The sequence below is a fragment of the Bemisia tabaci genome, chromosome 10 (genome assembly GCF_918797505.1).
Source record: "Bemisia tabaci chromosome 10, PGI_BMITA_v3".
Taxonomy (NCBI): Eukaryota; Metazoa; Arthropoda; class Insecta; order Hemiptera; family Aleyrodidae; genus Bemisia; species Bemisia tabaci.
In genome coordinates, this window is record NC_092802.1 from 26,839,392 (window position 1) to 26,865,576 (window position 26,185).

The following is a 26,185-nucleotide window of genomic DNA, read 5'->3' on the forward strand; positions in this document are numbered from 1 at the left end:
CTCTAAAACATAAATTAGGAGTGGATATTCTGAATCACCGCAACCAAGGAATGCCCTTCCTGCATCCAGTGTCTCATATGCTGTTTCTAAAATATGTCAGACACTGTAGTCCCTAATTGCAAAATGTAGTCCAATTGACCTGCTTCAGAAATACTTGTGTGGTAGGTTTTTTTAACTAACAGTGTTGTTACTTTCTCACTTCCGTCGTGGGTAGAGGAATTCGTCATCTTTCGGCGAAAGTATCACAAGCATCACGCGACGTTTCAAAGTTTCCGCCGCCATTTTATTTTTTACAGAGAAATTGTCGGTTGAAACTGTTTGAAAATTTCACTGAATTTTATCGGCATCACAAAGAAAATTCAGTGAAAATTTCGGACAGCCTCGTCAAACAATTTCTCTGTATAAAAATAAAACTGCGGTGAAAATTTGGAAAACTCGCATGGTGCTTGTAATAAAGATGTTGCATATGTGAGGAATTTGCGATTTGACTGTTGATTCTTACGTAAAAGTTCGCGAGAAACACGATGGTGCCCCTGGTTTTACTCTGAAATCATCTTCCAAGCTCAAAAAAAGCTCTCAAGTTGAGGTCAAAATGGAGGGGATATCCCACGCTATCCTGAGAGTCCATCCCTACATTAAAACTAACTCTCCATGCAAAGATAGGGAGCAAATACATTAGCAGGGTTGCCACTTTATTTGGGGACTCCAAAACTGAAAACACGGCAACCTTGCTAAGGTACTTGCTCCGTATCTTTGCATGGAGAGTTTGTTTTGATGTAGAGGTGGACTCTCAGGATAGCGTGGGATATCCCCTCCATTTTGGCCTCAAGTTTAGAGATTTTTTTGAGCTTGGGGGTTGATTTCAGAGAAAACCAGTGGCACCATCGTGTTTCTCGCGAACTTTTACATAAGAATCAATAGTCAAATCGCAAATTCCCCACACATGCAACATCTCTATTCTGTGGCCTGAATGTGACGAAGTATCGTCATTAACATAAAAAAAAAAAAAAAAAAAAAAAAAAAAAAAAACCTTGAATTTTCATTTTGTTTTCTGTTTTGTGGCCTGAATGTGACGAAGTATCGTCATTCAAAAAAAAAACTTGAATTTTTGTTTTGTTTTGTGTTTCAGCCCCCCGGAACTACCTAGTCCTGAGCAATCGGTCGCACGCCCTGTGTGTGATCGGCAGGTGTCAGGAGGCCCTGTCCGACGCCGACGAGGTGGTGAGACTGCGACCTTCCTGGGGAAAAGTAAGTTAATACCCAATACGCTCATCCTCCCGTAATCTTGACCTCATTCCCATCCCCCATTCATCCGAATCCAGCTCGCCGCTCGCCACTCGCCTCGCTCTGCTTTCTTCCTCGTTCGCAAGCTCGCGCTCGCGTTTGGCTTCGCCGACGCCGCACAGTGGATCGAGTCAATTAGAAAGGTCGGACGTGAAACTTTTTATTATAATGCAAATTTTTATGTTTATTTTGTCACATTTTATTTTCCAATGGGTGCTTTTCAAAGAAAATTTCTATTAGAAACTTTTAAACACTTTTAGAACCTCAAAATTTTGTGTAAACGGAGTTATAGGCGTTTAAAATTTGCAAATTTTGTCCGACCTTTTCTAAAGACTTGATCCACTGTGCGCCGCCCAGTGGATCGAGTCAATCGGAGAGGTCGGGCAAAATTTGGAAACTTCAAAAGCTCATAACTACGTTTATACAAAATTTTGGGGTTGCCGGCCAGGTTTGCCTAGCGGTCAGCGCGTCTGACTCTAGACCAATAGGTCCCGGGCTTGAATCCCGGTAGTGGAGACAAATTTTCACCGAACTGACGAGTGGATCTGCGGAAACAGATTCTACTTGGCCTTAAGGTGATTCGATGGACGCCATATTTTGTGTCAGAACGGCTTGCGATTTATCGCATCAATTGGTTCCATTATTTTAGCTACTCGTCATTTTTCTCAAATTTTGAGATCGCAGTTCTGTTGTCGGGAGACTAAAGCACTCACTCACCAATTTTAATAAAGAAATTCAACGTAATAAAGGCGTGGTTTTTTTAGAGAGAAAATATCGCATTCGAGTGCTGTTTCGATATCAGTATCGAATGCGATATTTCCTCTCTAAAAAAACCACGCCTTTATTACGTTGAATTTTTTTATTAAAATTGGTGAGTGCTTTAGTCTCCTGACAACAGAATTGCGATCTCAAAATTTGAGAAAAATGACGAGTTAAAAATGAAACCAATTGATGCGATATATCGCATGCCGTTCCGACACAAAATATGGCGTCCATCGAATCACCTTAATCCCTGAAAATTTAAAAAGCCGGAGGATGGATGTGCCAAAATTCCCCTGACGTCTACTGACAATGAAAAAAAATGTCTACGTCAAACTCTTGTCTATAGACGGCTGTAGATTCCTGAAGTGGAATAAAAGCCAAATAAACTGAGGAAAAAAAAATTGAGATTCTGAAAGTGGCTCCATTGGTTTCCTCGTGAAATTTTCCCTCAGAAATACCCCTTCAAATTTAATATGTGACGAAAGGAACATAAAAATTTTTCGTTTTAGTAAAAAAATTCATATCGACCTCTCTGATTGACTCGATCCACTGTGTGCCGCGTCTTTCGCGCGCTAAATACTCGCGTGAGTCAAACGCGCGTTTAGTCGGGCGAGAGCAATCCTGTCATGATAGCGAAGAGAGCAGTAAGTGTCAAATTTTCGAAATCGAGTCTCCTTCAAAATTCGTCTGATCTATTTGGATAAAATCACTGAAATAGCTGAAACAGCAAAATTCATCTTAATTGTATGAAAACGAGACGTATGAGAAAGCCGTAAGTGCACAAAAATGACGTAGTTTCAGGCGGAATAGCAGGCAGTAAGTGACATTACTCCTCCAGAGAGCCAATTAAAACAGAGCTTTCAATTACCGGGCCACCCTCCTCTGCCAACTTCTAATCTAAGAATGTGTTTGTTGTGTGTCCAAGTCGCAAGCACGAAAGCATGCAGAGGGTAGCACTTACGACTGTCTTACCTAACACTAGCCTAGTATGGAAATGAATGATACCCTTATTTTTATGTAATTGAAATAAAATCGGTCGATTTTTAATCATCCAAACTAACGGTCTCTATGAGTCTTTCGGATGATTACTGGAAATTTGACAAAGAACGGAGGCTTCTATCAATTAAAATTGGGCTCAAATCAGTCGCGTATGAGCCCGTTTTTTCATAACTTCATTTTTGTACTTCCTTGCTCTCTTCCCTATCACGGCCGATTAGAGCGGGTGAGTGTTGAAAAGTTGGATGGGGCGAAACACTTGATACAAATATTTTGACCTCCAAAAAGATGAAGTTGCATAGCTACAAAGTGAAAGAGAACGTAAACTCCTTTCGACTGACTCAGAGACTTTAACGCGAAGTAGAAAAGTTGAATGGGGCGAAACACGTGATATTAATATTTTAACCTCAAAAACATAAAATGCCCTCCAGTTATATGTAATCTCAGTGTGTCTATAAATCCGGAATTTCCAGAAAGTCCGGAAATAGTACTGATTTTTCAAGAGCGGTCCGGAAGTACTGAAAAAGTGCGGACATTCCGCAAAAGGTCCGGAATTTTTTTCTTTTTTTGGTCATTTTTGTCTTAAGTTGAGTGAGAAATTCAAATTTTTGAAATTTTTCGAATTTCGTCAAATGGAGGCACTGAAAAAGTACTGAATTTTTGTATTGAGGAGGTACTGAATTTTTTGGGAATGTACTGCACTGGAGAAAAAACACATTGGATCTAAAGTCCAGACTCTTGAAAACATTGACAAGAAAAAATACTCCTGATTCTAACGGATTTTTGATTGAATCAAAACAAAATCCGCTTAAATTAAGAGGCTTGGTTCTTGATTTAAGCTAGATTCTGATTGAATCAAGAGTACTTTTTCTTGTCGATGTTTTTAAGAGTGTAGATTCTAGATCCAATGTGTTTTTTTTCCAGTGTGAAAAAGTACTGTATAAGTACTGTAAAAGTACTGACTTTTGGCCCAGCACCTGTTTTAGTAGACACCCTGTAATTAATATTTTAACCTCAAAAAGATAAAATACCCCCCTTTTATATGTAATCTAGTCTTTTCTGTTTTCCTTAGCAGTGTCGTTTATGTATATTATTCTGTGTTTCAGGGGCACCATCGGAGAGCAATGGCGTTGTTGAGTTTAGGTCGTTACGAAGAGTCCCTCGTGGCGTTCGCCGTGTGCGCAGCCCTAGATAGGAATACGCATGCCGTCCGTCTTGAAGCGGCCAAAGTAAGTCCTCACCCGTCATTTTCTTATTTTAAGAAAATTTACACGCCTAAGGTGATTCGTCAAGCTCAATTGACGTTGTCGAACTGGCATGCGATGTATCGCATCGATTAGTTCAAAAATCTCGACAGATTTTGAAATTTTATAGCAAAAAAAAGGACGATAGCCCCTGCGCATGAGCATAAAGAATCATTCTAAACCCAAAAATTTGCAAAATTTAGAGAAATGAGAGCAGAATAGTGTTTGGGATAAAACCTAGCATTCGATTCAGCTATCGATTTCTGTATCGAATGCGAGGTTACTGCCTGGCTTTGTGCTTTGTCCTGATTCAGTTCTGTGGTCTCAATGTAATGCGTAGACGAACGTACGATTTACACATTCCATCTTAAAGTCCTGCATAAAAGTAGCTTATAAGAAATATGAGATTATGGGAAATTTTGATTTAATTCAACAGAAAGGTCCTTGCTACGCCAACGGGACGGGTTAATATCACTGAGAGTCAAGACCTCTCGCACTTTTATGTTGTACCTATAATGATATGATCATATTATTATGTAGATGTAATCTGCCGTATTGAGCTAAAACGCCTTATGATCATTCGGTGGTCGCCACATTTCTTACGATAATATATATTTATTTTAAAGACAAGTTAAGAATATTATTTGTTTTAAATGTTCCTCAACGCCAAACTAAACTGTCGATGATAATTTCTGAAGACATCAACGTAAAGCACAAGTGAATGGGATGTAACTAGAAAAAAGTCACCTGTTTTCTCTTGAAAATGGAGATGTTGCATATGTGAGGAATTTGCGATTTGTCTATTGATTCTTACGTAAAAGTTCGCAAGAAACACGATGGTGCCACTGGTTTTCTCTGAAATATCTCTCTAGCTCATAAACAGCTCTCAAGTTGAGGCCAAAATGGAGGGGATATCCCTCGCTATCCTGAGAGTCCACCTCGATCTACATCTAGACAAACTCTCCATGCAAAGATAGGGAGCAAATACATTGGCAGGGTTGCCGTGTTTTCAGTTTTAGAGTCTCCAAATAAAGTGGCAGCCCTGTCAATGTATTTGCTCCCTATCTTGGCATGGAGAGTTTGTTTTGATGTAGAGGTGGGCTCGCAGGATAGCGTGGGATATCCCCTCCATTTTGGCCTCAATTTGAGAGCTTTTTTTGAGCTTGGAAGTTGATTTTAGAGAAAACCAGCGGCACCATCGTGTTTCTCGCAAACTTTTATATACGAATCAATTGTCAAATCGCAAATTCCTCACACATGCAACATCTCCATTGCAGGGTCGCGGTACACACTGGTTGAATATGGTGCACGCCGCGGAAGGTCTGAAGCTGAGAAATTACGATTTTTCAAAGATTACAGCCACTGGTACGCGTACCTGCGACAACAAGACTGCATGGATACTTAACGCATTGCGCGTACGAACCGTGGTGTTCGCGCAATGCGTGAAGTATCCTCCGTGGTGTGCGCGCAATGCGAGAAGTATCCCCTCGGGCTTGTAGGCGCTAATATGCGTTTCAAGTCGACCGCACTGTCTACGCGATCATTCAAATTCGCGGAGGCAGCGTTTTTCAACTTGACTCAACTTGATTTCAGCTTGAGAGCTTTTTTTGAGCTTGGGAGTTGATTTCAGAGAAAACCAGTGGCACTGTTGTGCTTCTCGCGAACTTTTACGTAAGAATCAACAGTCAAATCGCAAATTCCTCATATTGTTAGAGGGATTTGGAACTCATCAAACATGGTTATAAAGCTGGGAACGATAATTTATTCATGATGATTCAATGAACGGAACAACGAGAGGACAAAAAAAACTTGAAGAACATAGAAGAGAGAGAAGCGTCACACTAGGGGGCAGCACCTTACGGTGGGTTGGTTTCGCACAATGTTGCTAACTTGTACACATAATATTCATGAATAACAACACCCGCTCTCAAACTGAGCACAGTACAATGTTGACAGTTTGTAGTTATAATACTCATGAATAATAACACCCGCTCTCAAACTGAGCTACATGCAAAAAAAAAAAACTTATGAAACTAGTCCAAGACTCTTTACATGTTTGTCATGTTTCACATGGGTTAAACTTTTGGTAAGGATATCAGCAACCATATCATTTGTGTTTCTATATTCAATTTTGCAAACTTTATCGCAAACTAAATCTTTAATAAAATGATATCTGACATCAAAATGTTTAACACGTCTATGTTCTTTTGTTCCTTCTATTACCTTGTGAGAACTCTGATTATCATTGTAAATGGTTACACAATCTCTGACTAAACCTACATTCAAATCTTTCAAAAGTTGTTTTAAATAGATAACTTCTTTGCCTGCTTCAGCAACACTATAATACTCTGCTTCTGTACTGGAAAGCGCAACAACTTTTTGCTTCTTAGATTCCCAATTAACTGTTGAGTTTCCAAACTTTACAATGAAACCACTGAATGATTTTCGGTCTACAGTACAACTTCCCCAGTCAGCATCAGCAAAGAGTTCTAAATTAGCTTCACCTTTTTTGAACAGAAGCTTGTTTTGCGCAGTACCAGCCAAATATCTGAGTACACGTTTCCCTGCTAAGAAATGTTCTTTATCATAACAATTTAGAAATTGGCCTAATTTACTACAAGTGAATGAGATGTCTGGCCGTGTGCTGACAGAGAGATACATAAGACCTCCGATCAATTCTCGGTAGGGAAGGTTAACATTACATTTACCTGCTTTGTCAAGTTTTAAATTTACTTCCATGGGCGTTGCGGCAATGTTACAATTTTCCATGCCGAACTTAATTAACAGTTTTTTAACATAGTTAGTCTGATCAATTGTCAGGGTACCTTCAGCTCTATTTCTACAAACTCTCATACCTAAACAATTTTTGAGTTCACCAAGAAATTTTACATCGAAATTTTCTTCCAAGGCTGTATACAATTTCTCTTTTTCGCATTTGCTTTTGCTGAAAACATAAAAATCATCGACATAAACTGCTATAATAATTAAGTTACCATCTATGTCTCTTTTAAAATATACACAAGGGTCTTTAATATTCTGCTTAAATTCTAATTTTATCAATTCAGTATGCAATCTTTGATTCCAAGATCTGCTAGCTTGCTTGAGACCGTAAATGCATTTCTGTAATTTGCAAACTTTGTTGCCAATTTCAAAACCTGGTGGTTGCTCCATAAATATTTCTTCACTCAAATGACCATTTAAAAAGGCTGTACTAATGTCAACATGCTCAATGTCCATGTCCTCATTTACAGCAATTGCAAATAGTAAACGTAAAGTAGAATGTCGAACAACAGGGGCAAACGTCTCCTCATAGTCTATTCCGTATTTTTGTGAAAAACCTTTGGCCACCACTCTGGCTCTGAACTTATCCAACTCTCCACTTGAGTCCGTTTTAATTTTAAATACCCATTTACTCTTGACAATGTTCTTACCTTTTGGTCTCTCTACTAGCTCCCACACAGAATTTTTCTTTAATGCATTCATTTCTACATTCATGGCTTCCAGCCATTTGTTCCTATTCTTGTCATTAATGGCTTGTTCATACGTCAACGGTTCAATACCGTATGAGCTTTCGAACAAAACCATAGCTATGTGCTCATTTACTAGAGACTTTGGCAAATCTGTTTGATACTCAGACAAATAAGAAGGCGGTTTTCTTGACCTGTTTGGACGTGCATTATTAGTGCTAGAATCAGGCAGAACAATAGAGGAGTCATCAGCATCTGATGCATTCAAGTTATTACTGGTTGACGCATGGTCGTTAAGTGAATCAATTTCAAGAGAAACTGCTTTTTTGTCTACATTTTTAACTTCAAAACCAAGGAAAAAATCATCATCCTCATCACTATCATCATTAGTTCCTACCACATGGACTTCTTGTAAATCAATTTTTACATCAGTATCAGAAGCCTTTTTGTTATCATGTACCGGTACCACTTGGTCATTACCAACGATAATGGGATCATCATCAGGAATTCCTTCCAAAAAAATAACATTCTTTGCTTTTACTTGTTTCTCGTCTGATTTGTAAGGGAAAACATTTTCACGGAAAGATACATTATGAGCAATTTTAACTTTCTTTTCATTTCTCAACCACAATCGGTAGCCTTTAACATTCTTCTCATAGCCTAGAAAAACGCATTCTGTCGCTCTTGGTTCGAGTTTGTTTCTGCCAGGCAGATGCATCCATGCTTGACATCCGAATACTTTAAGAAAAGCATAATCCTTAATACTAAGTTTCCTGCCTAGCCACAATTCATTTGGTATTTTAAAATCTATTGCGCGTGACGGGCAAAGATTTCTCGCAGTCACAACAGTATTTGCAGCTTCTGCCCAGAATTCATTTGGTAATCCGGATTCAACTAGGAGACACCTTACAGAGTTAAGAATTGTTCTGTTAATCCGTTCGGCAATACCATTCTGGGGCGGACAATATGCTACTGTTTTTCTATGGGCGATACCTTTAGATGCCAAATACTCCTCAAACTCATTACTGATGTATTCTCCTCCGCCATCTGTTTGGAAGCTTTTGATTCTTAAGCCATGAAGTAACTCAACTTCACACAGATACTCTTTAAATGCTGCGAAAGCTTCGTTCTTTCTTTTCAGGAACCTAACACTTAGATGTCGAGAATAATCATCGATAAAAGTGATGAAATATTGGGCTTTACTCATGGACATAGGCAACTTGCCTACTAGATCGGAGTGAATTAGCTCTAAGGGTTTCTCTGACTTTCTATCACTTTTCTTGGGAAAACCTTTCTTGGTTTGTTTACCAAATATGCAAGGATCACATTCAACCATTTTACGTTTACATCCTAGAACATCAATTTTACTAACGCTTTCAATGTTTAAATGTGCGAGTCTTTGGTGCCATGTCGCGGCATTTAACAAAGCTATACCGTCTTTGACTTGAGCTTCCTCATCATTTGCACTAATTATATTAGCTGTCGACAAGTTTACATTACTCGTGACTTTTAACCTATACAAGTCATCAATCAAGGGTGCACTGAATACGTGGACATCATTTAAGTAAGCAGTGCCTTTATCTCGATCTAACACTACTTTAATTCCTTTTTGGCTCAATTTGGTAGTTGACAGTAAATTAAAACAGAAGTCAGGAACATAAAGTACATCGTTAATATTGATATCATTTCCTCCGCACTCATTGTCTACTTTCAATTTTACAGTTCCGTGACCCTTTACTTCTGCCGTTCCTTTACCCATTGTTATTTCACCATTACATTGTTTTAAGGAGGAAAACATGTTTTTATCATAACAAACGTGATCAGTAGCTGCACAGTCGACTATCCATTCTGAATTATTATCAACCTTGGGGGTTACTAAAGCACAACTTATCAAGTTAAAAGTTACTCTTTTACCTGAGTCATCACTATCTTTAGGCGTTTTGTCACAGTCTGAGTTACAGTCATTTGCCCAGTGGCCAAATTTCCCACATCTCATACACTTTACCTTGGGGCAGAACTTTGAGATATGATTTGGATCCCCGCACCGGTAGCACCTTCTGTCATTCACATTGCTGCGTTGTCCATTGCTGTCATTCACATTGTTGCGTTGTCCATTGCTGTCATTCACATTGTTGCGTTGTCCATTGCTGTCATTCACATTGTTGCGTTGTCCATTGCTGTCATTCACATTGTTGCGTTGTCCATTTCTTGCTTGACCTTTTGCCAAATTTTTGCGATTTTGTCCATGTCGATTGGTCACTAAAGCCACAGTCTCATCGTCTCTCACCTCATTGCCCTCCTCCAGCAGCCTCGACTTGACTTTTCTCACTGTGAGGTTCTCTTCCTTGCCTAACTGCTCGATCAATGTTTCATACTTCGGGAGAGGGAGTCCCAACAGAATGATACCAGCTAATTGCTTATCAGTCATTTCCCATCCAGCAGATTTGGCTCGTTGGTATTGGTTTTGCACTTTGGCAACGTATTCGTGAATCTCTTCGCCACTCTCTAACGACATGGTGAAAAGAGATTTGAGGTTGCGTAGACCTTGTAAGAAGCTTACTCTGGTATGGATTTCAGCAAGCGTATCCCAAGCATCTTTAGCTAGGATGCAGTCAGCAATATCGCCCAAATAGCTATCACTCACATTTTTGTAAAGATAAGCGATGGCCTTGCGATTTAGTCGCTTTTCATCAACATTAAGATCGGCAAATTCAACGCCTTCACCAAAACCGGGGTCTATGGCATTCCATGAGTTGATCTGGATCAAATCAGCTTTTGCTCGAAGTTTCCATGAGAAGTAGTTCTTGTGAGATAAGCGTGGGATATTGCTTTTGTAGTCACTGTCTTCGGCCATCTTGGTCAATCCGGTTGTCGTTAGCAATAGGCACAATCACATTCAAATTCGCGTTTACCGTCCGACCCAATCAAAATCTCGTCAAGAATCAGTCACAGTCGCAATCACGGAGTACTAAATGTTTGAACATTCACATTCTTAGAGTTTTTATAGAAGCCTTCTTCAATCGCGTTCCACAAGGCAAGGTTTCACGCAGCACGCACACACGTTTCGCACGCTGCGGCATTCCAACATCTTCGAGAAGATTTACACAATACGACACGATCACATAGGGAGCAATAAACTGGGCCCAAAACCTATTGTTAGAGGGATTTGGAACTCATCAAACATGGTTATAAAGCTGGGAACGATAATTTATTCATGATGATTCAATGAACGGAACAACGAGAGGACAAAAAAAAAAAAAACTTGAAGAACATAGAAGAGAGAGAAGCGTCACACTAGGGGGCAGCACCTTACGGTGGGTTGGTTTCGCACAATGTTGCTAACTTGTACACATAATATTCATGAATAACAACACCTCACACATGCAACATCTCCATTTATGTTGCGTGGTGCTTCGTACCTTTTCTACAGGTCCAGGATTTTTCGGTTTGCATAGGCAGAAATGTGGCAACGTTGGATGCTCATACGATGTTTTTCCCGCAACCCGGCAGCAATCTAGACGTGACTCACAGTAATTCCAGACGTTATTCATACGATAGCAAGTTGGAAATCAAGTATTCAAATCCTCGCACACCTCCGAACCTCAACTAACAATAAGTTCTGTACTCGAGGCTTTTATGATTAGTTCATTGCCATCTCAGCATGAGAGGTTACGCGAATTTCAACAGCTCAAAATCCAGTTTTGCATCCGAGTTGTTACGTAGATTTTTTTTTTTTTCTGCTACATCGGAGGAGCCATTCGTCTCAAATTTTAGAGCGTTTCATCGAGGAAACCGGTTCTTTCATCTGAATTTTTTTTCCACCTCGCTCAATCATTTTCGATTCGGCTTAAATGAAGAATTGAGCTGCGTTAAGTAGAAAGGAACCAAGTCAAACAGCCATTGCCAAATTTCATCAAACATTTTATATTACACTGAAAGAAAATATCGGTGTATTTACTAAGAAAAGGGTAAAATTACCAAGAATTCAGGGTTCTATTTGATCCCAGGTTTTCTTAGTAAAATTACCATTTATGGAATTGGTAATTTTACCGAGAATCTCGGTAAAATTATTGAACTTTCGCGGTAATTTGACTGGACCTTGGTAAAAACGCCAATATTATTTATCGACTGTGGTAGAATTACCGAGATAAAATGGCAAATTTACCGGGAATTGATTACCAATAAAAGTGGTATTCTTACCTGAAAAAACAGTAAAAATACCGGTTTTTAGGTAAGCTTACCAGTCTGTCTTGGTAAAATTACCAATAATTAGTAAAGAAAGTGAGATGGTAAAGGTACCAACGGACCATGGTAAAAACGCCGAGAATTTTTTTTCAGTGCGGGAATTTCGCCTTCGTGAGCGAAGGTAATTTTTCTCGTAGATGGTTGCATGTAATCTCCGCTCCGTTTGGTCGTGTGAAATTCGCAGTTTAAAAATAAAGCATGAGGAGAAATTAAGCAACGTAAGATGCAGTTAGACCGATTCTGGATAATGTCATCCTGCAAATCATAGCAGCGCAGCATGCCATAGAGCTCCGTGTCGCACGAAACGATTCGATTTTGTGGCTCGATTTAAGTTCTTCCCAAGAAATAGAATTAAGAAAGATGTGCTTAAAATTCGCACTCGCCTCCGCCTCTCGACGATTTCACGAGACGTTAGTAATTCGTGGATAGCTGATAAGCGTCTCCAAGGTCGTTTTGCGTCGGCATTGCCAGTTTTCAATGAAAATTTGTGTCTTTTTCATACGGCTATTGCACTGAAAAAAAAATCTCTGTGTATTTACCAAGAAAAGGATAAAATTACCAAGAATTCAGGATTCTATTTGATCCCAGTTTTTTCTTGGTAAAATTACCATCTATGGAATTGGTAATTTTACCGAGAAATCTCGGTAAAATTATTGAAATTTCTCGGTAATTTTACTGGACCTTGGTAAAAACGCCAATATTTTTTATCGACTGTGGTAGAATTACCGAGATAAAATGGCAAAGTTACCGGGAATTGATTACCAATAAAAGTTGTATTCTTACCTGAAAAAAAAACAGTAAAAATACCGGTTTTTAGGTAAGCTTACCAGTCCGTCCTGGTAAAATTACCAATCATTGGTTAAAAAAAGTGAGATGGTATAGGTACCAATGGACCTTGGTAAAAAGGCCGAGAATTTTTTCTCAGTGTGAGCGGTGTTCGCTGAATTTCGCGAAATTCTTTTTTTTTTGGGAAAACGAAGGAAAGAAAAATGACACATGAGAGGAAGCAATGCAACGTAAAATGGATGCATTTCTATCAAACGGAATTATGTGTGTCAAGACATGAGCCCTGAGACCCGTAAGAATACATGCATAACAGGGCTCACGTGATAATGCACATAGCTCCCTTTGACAGAAATACGTCCAAATGCAGTTAGGCTTATAGGCCAATGTTCGAATACATCTCAGCATGCCCAAAAAAGTTTAGTCTTGCCAGATACTCATCAGAGTTCATTTCTTTTTCATTTAGTTGAAAATTTGTGGAATTTTTTGCCTTGATTTCTCTCAGAATAGTGTGGACCCAACACAAAGACAATTTTTTTCTCTTTTTATCTTCAACTTAAAATGTTAACGTGCAGTAACTTAGATTGACAAGTTTAATCTGAAATTACTTGCCAGTAATTCTTCTTGTTATTCCATCATCCAGTTTTAGTGTATTTCCCGAAGGAAATATACTATTTTAGTCTTTTGCGGTGCCCTGAGAGTTGGAAAAAGCGACTTTTGTGCTCTTTTCAATCCTACATATTCTTAGTGCACAAGAACATTGCGAAACTCATCACGGGTTTCAACTAGTCGCCGCTAAAGTTGGCAACACTATTGTCCCTCCTTTTAAATGTATGTAAAACGATCGATTCCTGGCGAGGCAGCTCGCCTCGCCTAAAATCGATATTTTCAACGGATTTAAATGGAGGAATAACAGTGTTGCCAACTTGCAAAATCGTCGTTGCCCCGAAGCAATTACACCGATATCGCGTCTCACGCCGACGTGGTTTTTTTTCTCCTCTTCGATTGACCGCGCTAAACTGTTTAACTGCCACTTCATTCTCAGACTGTCACTCGTGGCGAGACACCATTGTTGCCAGAAAGTACTGAATAATAGCACACTTCCCTCGTTTAAACCCATGTTAAATAACCACATTTTATCGCACAATCTAGCAACGTTGCGAGACATCTTTTCCTTCAAGGACGCATTTTTCGGCGACGATCCCAGTCAACCACTAATTGACTGATGACGTCACTGAAGTTCGCTCGAGGCAGAAAAGCTCTGAAAAATCCGCGCCCACCATTGCCACGCGCACCTCAATTTTTTCACCCGTCGAGTGTGCTGCCGTGCTAAGGAAAAACGCCGTATGAACCATCAGGCGTTGCCATATTTACCTTAATACCTAACGAATTTACTGGGAAAAAGGAGATGTTGCATGTGTGAGGAATTTGCGATTTGACTGTTGATTCTTATGCAAAAGTTCGCGAGAAACACGATGGTGCCTCTGATTTTCTCTGAAATCAACTCCCAAGCTCAAAAAAAGTTGAGGCCAAAATGGAGGGGATATCCCACGCTATCCTAATAGTCCACCTCTACATCAAGATAAACTCTCCATGGAAAGATAGGGAGCAAATATATTGACAGGGCTGCCACTTTATTTGGGGACTCCAAAACTGAAAACACGGCATCCCTGCTAATGTATTTGCTCCCTATCTTTGAATAAAGAGTTTATCTTGATGTAGAGGTGTACTCTCAGGATAGCGTGGGATATTCCCTCCATGTTGGCCTCAACTTGAGAGCTTTTTTTGAGCTTGGGAGTTGATATCAGAAAAAACCAGTGGCACCATCGTGTTTCTCGCGAACTTTTACATGAGAACTAATAGTCATATCGCAAATTCCTCACACATGCAACATCTCCATTGTAAATATTTTTCTTCCAAATTTTCAGACAATTTTGTGCGCAATTTAATCTAAAATATCTGAAAATTTCAAGGAAAAACATGCATGAATTTCGTCAAAAATACATGTTTTATCCGGGGAAATTTGGCAACTCTCGAATGTGCATACGGCGTTCCTCCTTAGCACGGCAGTATAACTCCGTGCTGAAGAAGAACGACGTATGAGCATTCGAACTTTGCCAAATCTTCCCCAATAAGAAATTTATTTTCGAGGGAAGTATTATATAATTGGGCTGCATTTTGCAATTGGGAACTACAATGTCTGGCTCACAATCGGTTTAGAAACGATGTATGTACAATTAGTTTTCCTATGCCAATGAGTGTTGTTACGGACGGGGTAGGAATTGTAGTTCTTAATTGCAAAGTGTAGTCCAATTATTCTTCCTTTACATTTTCAAATATTTTCAATTATATTGCGAATCAAGGCCGGATTTACCTACTTGCCGCCCATGGGCCGCCTGTATTTTGCCGCCCCCTTCTCATTTGTTTTGAAACATCAATAAAAACCATCAAGTGAACGTGCCGGAGGGGGAGGGGTGCATAAAACGCGTTTACCTACTCGTGTTGGAAACATTTTTTTGCGAAAGCCCTGTCAACACTACTAGCAAAATTTCACGGAACTTGACGCGAAAGTTATGTTCTGTAAACCTATCTCTGTGTGGACAAGATCCTCCATTTATTAGAAATGAACCAGAAAATTACGAAAGAACAAACCTAAATGTGGTTTAATAATTTTAACTTCCGCCGCCGCGCCGCGCTGATCGCACTGTGTTTGGCGCAATGCGTGAAGTATTCCTGCAGTCTTGTAGGCGCTATGCGTTCCACGCCAACCGCTCCCAACCGCGTGGCCGCACTGTGTTTGGCACAATGGGTGAAGTATTCATGCAGTCTTGTAGGCGCTAATATGTGTTACATGCTGACCGCCGCGCCGAGGGCTTGTCCTCGTCATCATTCCTCTCTGCGCTGAGCTCCAGGCAAAATTGCATGTTTCGTTCCTCTCTTAACTCGACTAATTAAAGATGCTGTCTCTTGTATCACCGAAAAACGACAAAATTAGAAATTACTATACTCTCAGGAAAAAGAGATTTTGTTTCCTTTTCTTATTGATAATTTTTTATTCTGAATCCGATTTTTTTTTATACCTACATTTAAAAAAATTGCAAAATTTGCCGCCGTGGGCCGCGGCCCATGTGGCCACCCCCTTAATCCGGCCCTGTTGCGAATGCGATTCTCTGAAATGCAAATGATGCATGATGCAAAATCGAACGCATCAAAGTAAAAATTTTCTCTGTATCCTCACTCCGTTCTCAAAGGATTGTGTCTCGCCTTCAAATCCCAAGTTAGGCAAAAGCGGGCACTCAGGAGTCGCAATGGTTGTATGTTATTATCCTTGAATCGGAGATGAGGAAGTCCTTCTTAAAGTACCTGGAGCTCCTGACCACTATGCGACCCAGCCTCCGACAAGTGCTTTGCGTGCCTTTTTATAGGCGCCTTGCAGTATTGAGAAAACTGTGGGTCAGAATTCGAATGTGTGAAGATAACAAGTTTCAAGGTAAAAAAAGGACACATTTAATATAACTCCGGACACTACTCCAGTCTTCTAATATTGTTGCTTTTTTGTCTGTTTCAGTCGTTACAAAAAATTCTTAGCACAAGTAAATACTGTTCAAAGAGCGCTTCTCAAAGGTCCTCGCTGAACAGCAGAAGTAGTCTGAAAAAATACCACTCCCGCACATCTCCCCTCCAACCTGTTTCTTGGGTCTACGTCTCCTCTTTTAATTCAAATAGTGACTGTGATGATAATTCCTCTGGGGACGAGGACCCCAAACAACCATTTTACTCTGTAAGTAATGCCCCCATCACATATTTTTGTCTCTCTTTAAATTTAGGTAAAACATCAAGTTTCTTGAGAATTTACCATAATTACCAAAAAAAATTACTCATGCTACCCTTAAGTTAAGCTGCTTGTTAAGTTGTTTTTATACATCCCTTGCGGGTTTTTTAAGGAAGGGTTAACGAAGTGCATTACAATAAGATTTCTTTTTTCTTATTTTTTACACAAAGAATTAAATATTTTAAGAAATTACTTAAGCAAAAAGAAAGCTCATAAACTAAGAGCCAATTAGTTTTATAGTAAGAGAATTGCAAGTATCAGAGAGGTACTACCTAACACTCGATAGATTGAGGTCATACTGAAGGAGCGGAGACTAATTATTATTTTCTATTCATTCATTATAAATGACTGAATTTTTGTAGCGGCGTTAAGGAAGATAATTTAAAACAAAGTCTGATTATTTACAGGTAAAGAAAGCCTCCTCTTCCTTTGAAAATTAATTTTAAATCTCTATATTTCTCAATCTCATAACCATGAAAAAACTAAAGAAGACGCTCATACATCAATCCCTAAAATTAAAGATTGTCGCACCCTTCTATGTGTAAATATTAGCACATACCTACCGTTTGTCCAAGTTCTTATGGTTTTTATATACTCCTTTATCCAGTTTTACCACTCATTTAATCACTCCATCTCACTATTTTCTGTCTGCAGGATCGTAGGTACACATACTCTTCACCTGTTCCCCAAGACTCAAGAAGACTACCTGTTCTCATGGAAAAAGCTTTTCAGGAAATCGAATCGATTAGATGTAAGTTTTCGTTTCATTGTCTTCTGTTTAATAAAAGTTCTTTTTACGTTATTCATGTACTTAATTGTTCCTTCACCCTGGTTACATGAAAACTAAATATGGCGATTCTCTCAAAGCCAATCCTGTATTTTTTTCGAAAGTTTATCAAACAATGCAGAGATACCAACCACTATAGTAGAGTGAGGGAAATGTTTGCCAGAGAATGTGAGGTAGTTTTCTGTATGTAAAAAAGAGAGAGAAAAAAACCCATTATTGGATCTATTTTGGAGATAAAATAAAATAACGGTAAAGAATATAATCTTGTTGAATAAAAAATAAAATGAACGAAATGAATTTCTTTTAGTTAATTTTCTCCTAATATCCTTTTTGAGGAAAAATATTTTGAAAGTTAAGTAGTCTTTCAAATTTTTCCTCAACATTCCATCTTATAAGGGAATGGGGCTCAGTTTTTTTTTTTGTTACGCTAGGTCTAACTCTACTATTTACCTCTATTTTTTTGTATACCTACATGGATGATTTTTGTTTCATCTTGTAACAAATCTGATAATTGATTATTGATTTATTTTCTCAGGGATGAACAAGAAACTTACACAACTAACGGTTGATAGCAATAAAGTAGAAATTACAGACTTTGATTGTGTTCTTTGTTGTCGGACCTTGTGGCAACCAACGACCACATTTTGCGGCCACTCCTACTGTTCTGCGTGCCTTGACAGATGCCTAGACTATAACTTCTCTTGTCCTCTTTGTATGACCTCTTTAACTGAAGTAAGTTCCCATTAGTTTTGTTTTACTCCTGAACATTCTTTAATTAATTTAGGTGTCACATTTTTCCTCTCTAATAAATCTAAAACTCGAAGCTATTTTTTAATTTTTTTTTCTCTTTCTATTTACTGATCCTTTTCTTGCGTAATAGCAAATGTTATGGGCAGAGCTTTTTTGCAATCCAACGTAAAGATGGCTTTAGTCAAAAAGCGTTAATCTCAGATTGAGACGTAACTCTCTACTCATGTATCATTTTTGCAAAGGAAAACTAATCAACAGCTTTTATTGAATTTTTCAAGATGAACTGATTAGGTAATCGAAGGTCTGTCATGGGTAGATGACTTCAACAACCCACTCAAAAGTTTTCTCCTCATACTATCTTTCTTTTAAATCTTTACTTGATTGTTTTTTTTTAAAAAAAAAGGAAATATTTAAACCCTAATTCTTGGTTATTTTATTTGTTTCAGTATTTATTAGTAAATCAAAAAAACATTACAGAATTCCTAGACCTAGCTCTGCGGACAGCATTGCCAACTGTGTATGCTACAAGATTCCTCCTTCACAGGCAGGAAATCAGTGAACCACATATGCCTGTTTTTGTCTGCACCACGGCTTTCCCTCATGTTCCTTGTCCTCTTTTCATTTTTGAGCCTCGCTACCGACTTATGGTGCGGCGGTGTATTGAGTCTGGCACGAGACAGTTTGCAATGGCAGCATGCCTCAACTCCTATGGCTCTGCTAAACGGTGAGTCAAAATTAAATCTTGATGTATTCCTTGTAAAAGTTTGCCACAGTCTGGGACTGTTGGGAAAACCAGAAAATATAAGAGACTGCAAAAAAGTTAGGGAAAATGACAAAAATGTCGGGGCAATATCGTTAAATCACCATCATATGCTTTCCAGAATAAGTTTGACATTTTGATTAACAAGTGCGTGAAAACTTTTTCAACCATTCTGTATATCCCCAGATGTTCGGGAATTTCCCTGAAATCTGTTGGGGGAATCAAAGAAATGTCAGGGAATTTACTTCTCTGAATTCTGGAGCAATCCTGCTTTTATTTTGAAATCCATCTTTCTCTAATTAATTAAAGTGGCAGGGATTGAAGTATATTTTGGCATGATTGATGCCATTGAGTCTTTTTTTCGGCAAAATATCAATCACCAGAAATAAAAGTAGATTAGTAGGAGCACAAAGAATTTGCAGTGCATAGATGGTAGTCTGGAACCGTGAAAATGCTTCAGTAACATAAATTTGTAAATAACACAACCATGTTCTCTACAAAAATCATCAATATACTAATATCCCAGTCTATATTCTGAATGGAATATATTTTTTTGGTCATAATCATCGATGGTCGAAAGAAGACATGCATACAGTATTTTTATTTCTCATGTGATCAACTGCTAAAGTTTTACATAATAATATTTGTTGATTTTTTCAGATATGCTGAATATGGTACAATTCTTGAAATTAAAAACCTAGTACTATTAAATGATGGATGCTCAATACTTTCAACTGTAGGCGTACGGAGGTTTCGTATTCTGTCACGTGGTGAGCGGGACGGATATGACACAGCCTCCATCGCAAATGTTTGTGATGTTTCTATTCCTTCAAATCAAATCGAAGGTAATAACCATTTTTATTCTATTTATTTTTGCTCATCTGTTTTGAGTTGGTGAAACTACTATCCTTATCAGAGACAATAATTGCAAGTTGATAACACTTTTTTCTCCATTTAAATCCATTGCTAATAGTTGATCCGAGGTAAGGTAGCTATGTTTGCTAAATATTAGCTGTTTTCATTCCTTTAAATGGACAGTTAAATTGACCACGCAAATGGACCCAATGTTGTCAACTTGCAAGATACCCACTGATCCATATTATCCTGTTTCTGACTTTAAACTCTCCCAGAATGGCTTCTAAATATAAATCGACAGACTTTTCTCCTTTTTTGTAATTTTCTGGGTTCTTCAATGTGTTGTTGCGCAATTTAACTTTCAGCGCATATTTCAATCATCTTGAGAGCACCAAATTTTGGAGAGTAAAAATCGCAACTCAGCGTTTTATATTTATAAATATCTCGAGGATTTAGATATCCTCTCACTGATGCTGCCAACTTTTTCTACAAATCTGATGTTACTCCTAGGGCTCATGTATTTTTTTTCTTTCTTGCAGAGGTAAGAAAACTACTCGACAAAACAAGATTAAAAGGCGAACAGTGGCTGAAGAATATGTCTCCTGAATTGCAATCGGAAATTTTACGCACCTTTGGACCAATTCCAGACTTGGAAGAGAATTGGGGATCACTCCCTGATGGACCTGCCTGGGTTTGGTGGTTGTTGGCCATTCTCCCCCTTGACCAACGTCTGCAGGTAATTTTATTTTCAAAAAGTCTCTCATGTCCAGAATATATATCTAGCTTTATAGAGAATATTAACCCTGACCTCAAGGCAAACCGTAAATATTTTTTTTGCGAGACTAGATTATAAGGTTTTTTCATCTTTGACTTTCTTACTTATTCCTAGCCTTCGCAATTTTTTCTGCAAGTGTAGTGAATTTTGCATCCATATTTGCTACGTATCAGCTTTGACAAAGGATTTTCCGTTACACATGACTCTTTACCTTGGCTAAACATTAAAATAAATTCCAATTTGAAAAGTATGTTCTATAACACCGACTGCATGCCTTGAAAAGAACAGAATGCTGTAGGGTGGTGAGAAAACGAGGGGACATGTTCAACCCAGAGGATCATCGCTAGGGATATTTTCAACTGGACTTGGCTATTTTTGCAGAATTGCCGTCTCATCAGAAGTATTGCCTGGTGCTAAACTAATTAACGGACGTTAGGACAAACGAGTCCCATTCACTGGTCCATATTAATGCATAACTTGGTTTGTAACGTTGCAGACTTCTTGTCATACTATATTAGGCATACTTTCAAACTTTACGACTGTTATTCTTTTTTACTACATGCAAAACTGCTCACGACTATTCCTGGAAAACGTCAGCGGTTTTTTTTCTCTGTGTGAAGATTATTTTGTGAAAATTTCAAACACTGATCTGAGTTGATTCTCCATTTAAAGAATAAATTGGAGCAAAGATTTCGAAACTCTGTATGTGATGGAGGTAAACATTTTTGTAGTTTCAAGGTCAGTGTGGTATGATTTGTTAAAGTTTCAAGTTGGTACTATTTTTCATCAAGAAAATTAAACTAATGACTTTGTTTGCTTTTCCAGGTTGGTATTCTTGCCACGACATGTATCGTTAAGAGGCTACTTGCCATTTACAAGACACTCGAATTGATAGAAAGGAATTCTTTGGTAGTTGCGCAAACCAATGAGCAAGCGTCTGTCATATCAGCGTCTGTCAGCTCCTCATATCCTTTGCCTGTTTCAGAAGTCTGTGAAGTATCTCCATTGTGATTTTTATTGTTTTCCTTCAAGACATTTTTAATTGTATTTAAATTTTAGATAAAGATGCGAAACAAATTGAACACAACAGTCACCCTTTTAATATGCATTCGAAGCAATCAAAAATACTGATAAGTGTTACATTTCTGCTAAAATAAAATTTTTCAAAAGAAGCTCCCTCTAATGATTATATGAATATAAAAAAAGTTTCAAAATATTTGAAAAGTTCAAGCTTGTCTTTGAAGTACCCAGGATCTGTTGCTTATAACTGGACCTTATTTTCTTTTTCTTTTTTTTAAGAAAATTTTTTTTGTGGTTGTTCTGTTCAATTTGTTAAGTAAGTCTTCGTGTGTGATTGCTAGATTACCACAAGCTGTGTCAAAATGTTCATTCATTGCTTCATCATATTCCATCATGTAGCACTAATTTGTGTGATACCTTGTTTTTTTTTTTGTCATGCACCTAATTATAATGCTGCAAGGTACTTTCTCTTTTGTTTCACCAATTTTATAATCGACGGATATTGAAATTTTGAAATTTTCCCCCAAATATTATCTCACAAAATGTTTTGAAAGAAACAGTAGATTTGTTTAGTCTACCAAAAGTAACAAAATAAAATAGAATAAAAAATTAACAATATGAATGTATCTATTTATTAATTTATTTTTTTTAAGGTACATTGCGACCATGATGAAGCAATGTTTTCAACATTTGATTGTTTTTGGTTAGTGTCTGTGATTGAATGGGTTTGTACTCTGTTGCGTGATAGGGCATTTTACATTTCAAATGTTTTAGTGATACTCAGGTTTTGTTAGAGGAAACTGGATTGATGCCAGGTACAGAGTTGTCAATTTTTCAGTGGTTTTAAGTAGGTGATTAACCTTGTATAAAAATGGCAACACCTGCAGCTTTTTTAAATTCTTGAAATTGTTTTTGAGTGAAACCTGTTTCTCGACTCCAATATAAGCATTTTTTAGAGAAAGAGAAACTCTACTAACTGTTAAGTTAAGCAGAGGATGTATATCAAGAAAGGAAGAAATCAAAATTTAAGAGAGACCGTTTCTTACAATATTTTCTTCTGGGTAACTGAGAGTGTGCGTCCTTATCTCGCTGTTAGTATTAAAGGAACTTTTAAGAATAATTTTGAACAAGTTTTGGAAATGTTTCATGATACATTATTTCTTTATGTTAATCCCATTTATCATTGTATAGACTCCTTCTCTCAGATAATTTTTAATTGGAAAACTAACAGTAGAAACATGTCTCTCATCGATATGTTTGCGAAATGCTCAGGAATATTTAATTAATTTGAAACAGGCGCAAATCGAGACCAGCAGCATTCAACAAATGATTATTTTGTGAAATGTGTTTTAATTTAAAAGATTATCCTGGTTGTTGGTGTTGTCTCTGAAAACTTTGGCCATTTTTTTCGATTAATGCTAGTCATTTCTGAAAGGAGAGCCAGCCAAAGAGCTTTTGGATTTCTCGGTTAAGTAACACAGTTGAATTATAGTATTATAAGCTGTGATGCAACAGATCTCCTCACGTTGCAAGATTTTGTGCAATTTTTGCAGGACCTCTACCACTGCCTTTGCAGCTGGAGTGATAGGTTCCCGATGCGGTTCTATAGTCTCACAACAAAACAAAAAAGTCAGTCTTACTTTTCGTTTACACTGTCTTTTCTAGAGTTATGTCTTGTACAAAGTGTCTCTTGTGGTCCTTGAACACTTGCCTTATTGCTAGAACTTCAGCTGAGAGAATTAAGTCTCTTAGGAATGCTTTGGTAGAAGTAAACAAATCCAAAAAAGTTTTAAAAAAAAATTAAAAACTGTAGGAAAAACCACAAAAAAAAACTTTATTTATTTTTGAAGGAAACAACTTTTGTGCAAGCTGTAATATTTTTAACCTTTAAATTCATTTAATTTTTATAATGATTTTATTTTTGTACCTACTCTCAATCTGCTTTCTAGAAATTTTTTTAAAAAAAACTTATTTTTTTATCAGTGTTATTACTCCACTCAAAGATTCCCTTGAGTAACTTATTTTTGGATTTTCCCCTTCCTTTGTATGAACCTCCTTTGTGCATTCAAACTGTTTAACTAAAGTTTTCTGCAACATCTTGTTTTTGAAATACATTCAAAGAAATATTTGACTTTTTCATGAGTATCTACAGGAAAAATTGTGTTTTTACTTGAGTCTCACATTATCTCAATATTAAAATAAATTTTCATGGTAATCGGTAAGGCAAGTGCCTCGGAGACATTGTAATGAAAATAACATTGATAATATAAAGCCTACCATCAAAATGATCTCTGTTTTCAACATTATCTCTGTTCTCTTTTACATTTCAGTTTACGGTTATTGTACTTATTTTTGTTAACCATGATTCTGGTCTCGAAAATTTTTTTTGAAAAAAGATGTCAACAGGGGAACATATCGTTAACTGCTGCCTTTTATTTGTCAGTCCAATACTGTCATACTAAGAAAAATGCCGTATGAGTTGATGTTGCTAAATTTTTCGTATGAAACATTCATTTTTGAGGAAATTTATGAATATTTCTCCTTGAAATTTTCAGAAATTGTTGATTGAAGTGCGTCTGAAATTCTCTGAAAAATTTAGAGAAAAATATTTGCATGTTACCCTGAAGATTTTTATTTGATTAGAAAAAATTTGGCAATGTTAAAGGCTCATAGAGCATTTTTCCTCAGCACAGCAGAATAGCCTAACTTGTAAAATTGCCAAAATAGGAGGCTTTTTTGCCCTAACAAATTTCTTTTTTAAAAAAGAAAAAAAAATTTCATACGATGTCACCAGTTTTTTCCTAAAAAATTTAATAATTGAGACCTCAAACAATAAAATCCGATTAAATAACACTTACAGTAGGCGTATGTTACTTCATAATGACAAGTAGGAGCTATGAAATAAAATGAACGATCGAATTTTTCCTCCTTTTTGCCTGTTTTTATTTATGTGTCAGTTTGCTCTGAGTGTTAAGTAAGTCTTTCTCTGTTGCATTACTGGCGAATTTTCAACCTAGATAACTAATACTTTATGATCATATTATCTTTAGTCTACTAATTATTCTAAATATTAGCTGAAATTTGTTTCCTCTATCACACGTTAGTCTCTTTGCCTTATTTTCTATTGTAAAATAAGGCTAAAAATGTTTCACCTGTCTTGTTTAACAGAGTTACTCAGATTTAATTTATGCATCTTACGGGGTATAAAAATATTTGTAATTTTCTATCCAGAGGCAACATTTGCTTTTAAGAAAGTAATTTCACAAAGGTGTTGTTAACTTTTAATTTATAAAGACTAATCGTAAGTCTTGAGGATCATGCAATGCATCTCTAATATCCTCCGTCACACATTTCAAATTATTTATTCCTCTGATCGGTAAAAAACCAACTACCTACCAAGGTTTTACATTTCTTAACATGGCATTCATTTTTTAGGTTACCTTTCTCAATATAGGAATAGTTATTTTTATAAATAATAAATAAAATTACTAAATTTTAACTTAGAAAGGGATACTGAACGCACGTCCTTTATTTTTATCCGGTTTTTGCGCTAGTTTTAAACTGGACTGAGCAGATTTTCTCCAGAAGAGGAGCAAATTTTGCCTCTGGATCTTCACTGATTTACTCTTTTTATGACAGTAATTTGTAGTTTTTCTCATGGGAAAATGGGAAACTATCATGGTGAGCAGAAAAAATTTGAAAAAAGATCATTTTTATCATTAGACCAATAGACAAGATGCAAATTGAAGAATTTTGATACACGTTTCCTCATCAAAATTTCACTTAAAACTCAATTCCCGCAACAAAAATTACTGATATTAACTCTTAACCAAAAAAGGTAATGTTATTTAATGCATGAACTCAAACTTCCCACACATAGAATGTACAACAATCTACTTGAGTTAAACCGCACAAGTTTAATCGTTAAAAGTTATTGTGACAGGCTCTGTGCTTTGAAAATATGACAACCTCAATCTCAGCGCTTCAGTTCAATTATTGGATGTCTAAATGAACATATTAATTCTTGGTTTGGATATACTTGCAGTACTTTTTGTTGCGCGACTAGTGTTCTAAGTGAAATTTTAAAGATGAAACACATACCTTGTCTGGTGGTTCATTGTGCAGATTCAATCTTCACAAGCACATGAGTTCTCGCAAGTGTTAAAAACTGCAGATTATTTTTTAAGTAGAGTAATTTAGTCTAGTTGTCAAATTGTTTGTGAATTGAAAATTCAAGCACCTTTTTCAACTTTTGAGGTACTGAATACTGACCTCTATAATTTATCATTTCAAATGAATTATTTATTCATAAATTATACACATCTGCAAGTTTTAGTGTTTTCGCTCAAGGATAAGTAAACTTTTGGATTCTTCAATAATGGCAGACTTTTCAAAATAAATAGACGCTGTACCTCAAAACTTGAACTAGGTGCTTGAGCATTGTTATCGTAAAGCAATTATTTCTTTTGTTAGATTATCAAATTTCGTAAAAAAAATTGTTATTTATTAAAAGTGCTGTAATTAGATATTAGTTTAAAGACCTGATGGTTGTGTATAAATAAATTTTGCTCAAAGCATTTTCAAAAGTATTAAAGAATGAAACCCTATTATATGACTTTTTTCTT

General features: G+C 37.1%; 1 protein-coding gene across 1 annotated transcript in view; it reads left to right on the top strand.

Moving 5' to 3' along the window:
• LOC109044526 (LON peptidase N-terminal domain and RING finger protein 3) overlaps positions 1-26,167 on the top strand; it is a 207,861-nt gene extending 181,694 nt beyond the window's left edge. The window contains exons 3-11 of the mRNA XM_019062301.2: positions 1,130-1,248; positions 4,149-4,271; positions 16,350-16,562; positions 17,268-17,364; positions 17,936-18,132; positions 18,597-18,874; positions 19,571-19,755; positions 20,305-20,501; positions 21,366-26,167. Of these exons, the coding sequence (XP_018917846.2) occupies positions 1,130-1,248; positions 4,149-4,271; positions 16,350-16,562; positions 17,268-17,364; positions 17,936-18,132; positions 18,597-18,874; positions 19,571-19,755; positions 20,305-20,501; positions 21,366-21,551 (1,595 nt within the window). The 3' untranslated portion in view covers positions 21,552-26,167. The remainder of the gene's footprint in view (positions 1-1,129; positions 1,249-4,148; positions 4,272-16,349; positions 16,563-17,267; positions 17,365-17,935; positions 18,133-18,596; positions 18,875-19,570; positions 19,756-20,304; positions 20,502-21,365) is intronic.
• The last annotated feature ends 18 nt before the right edge of the window (positions 26,168-26,185 follow it).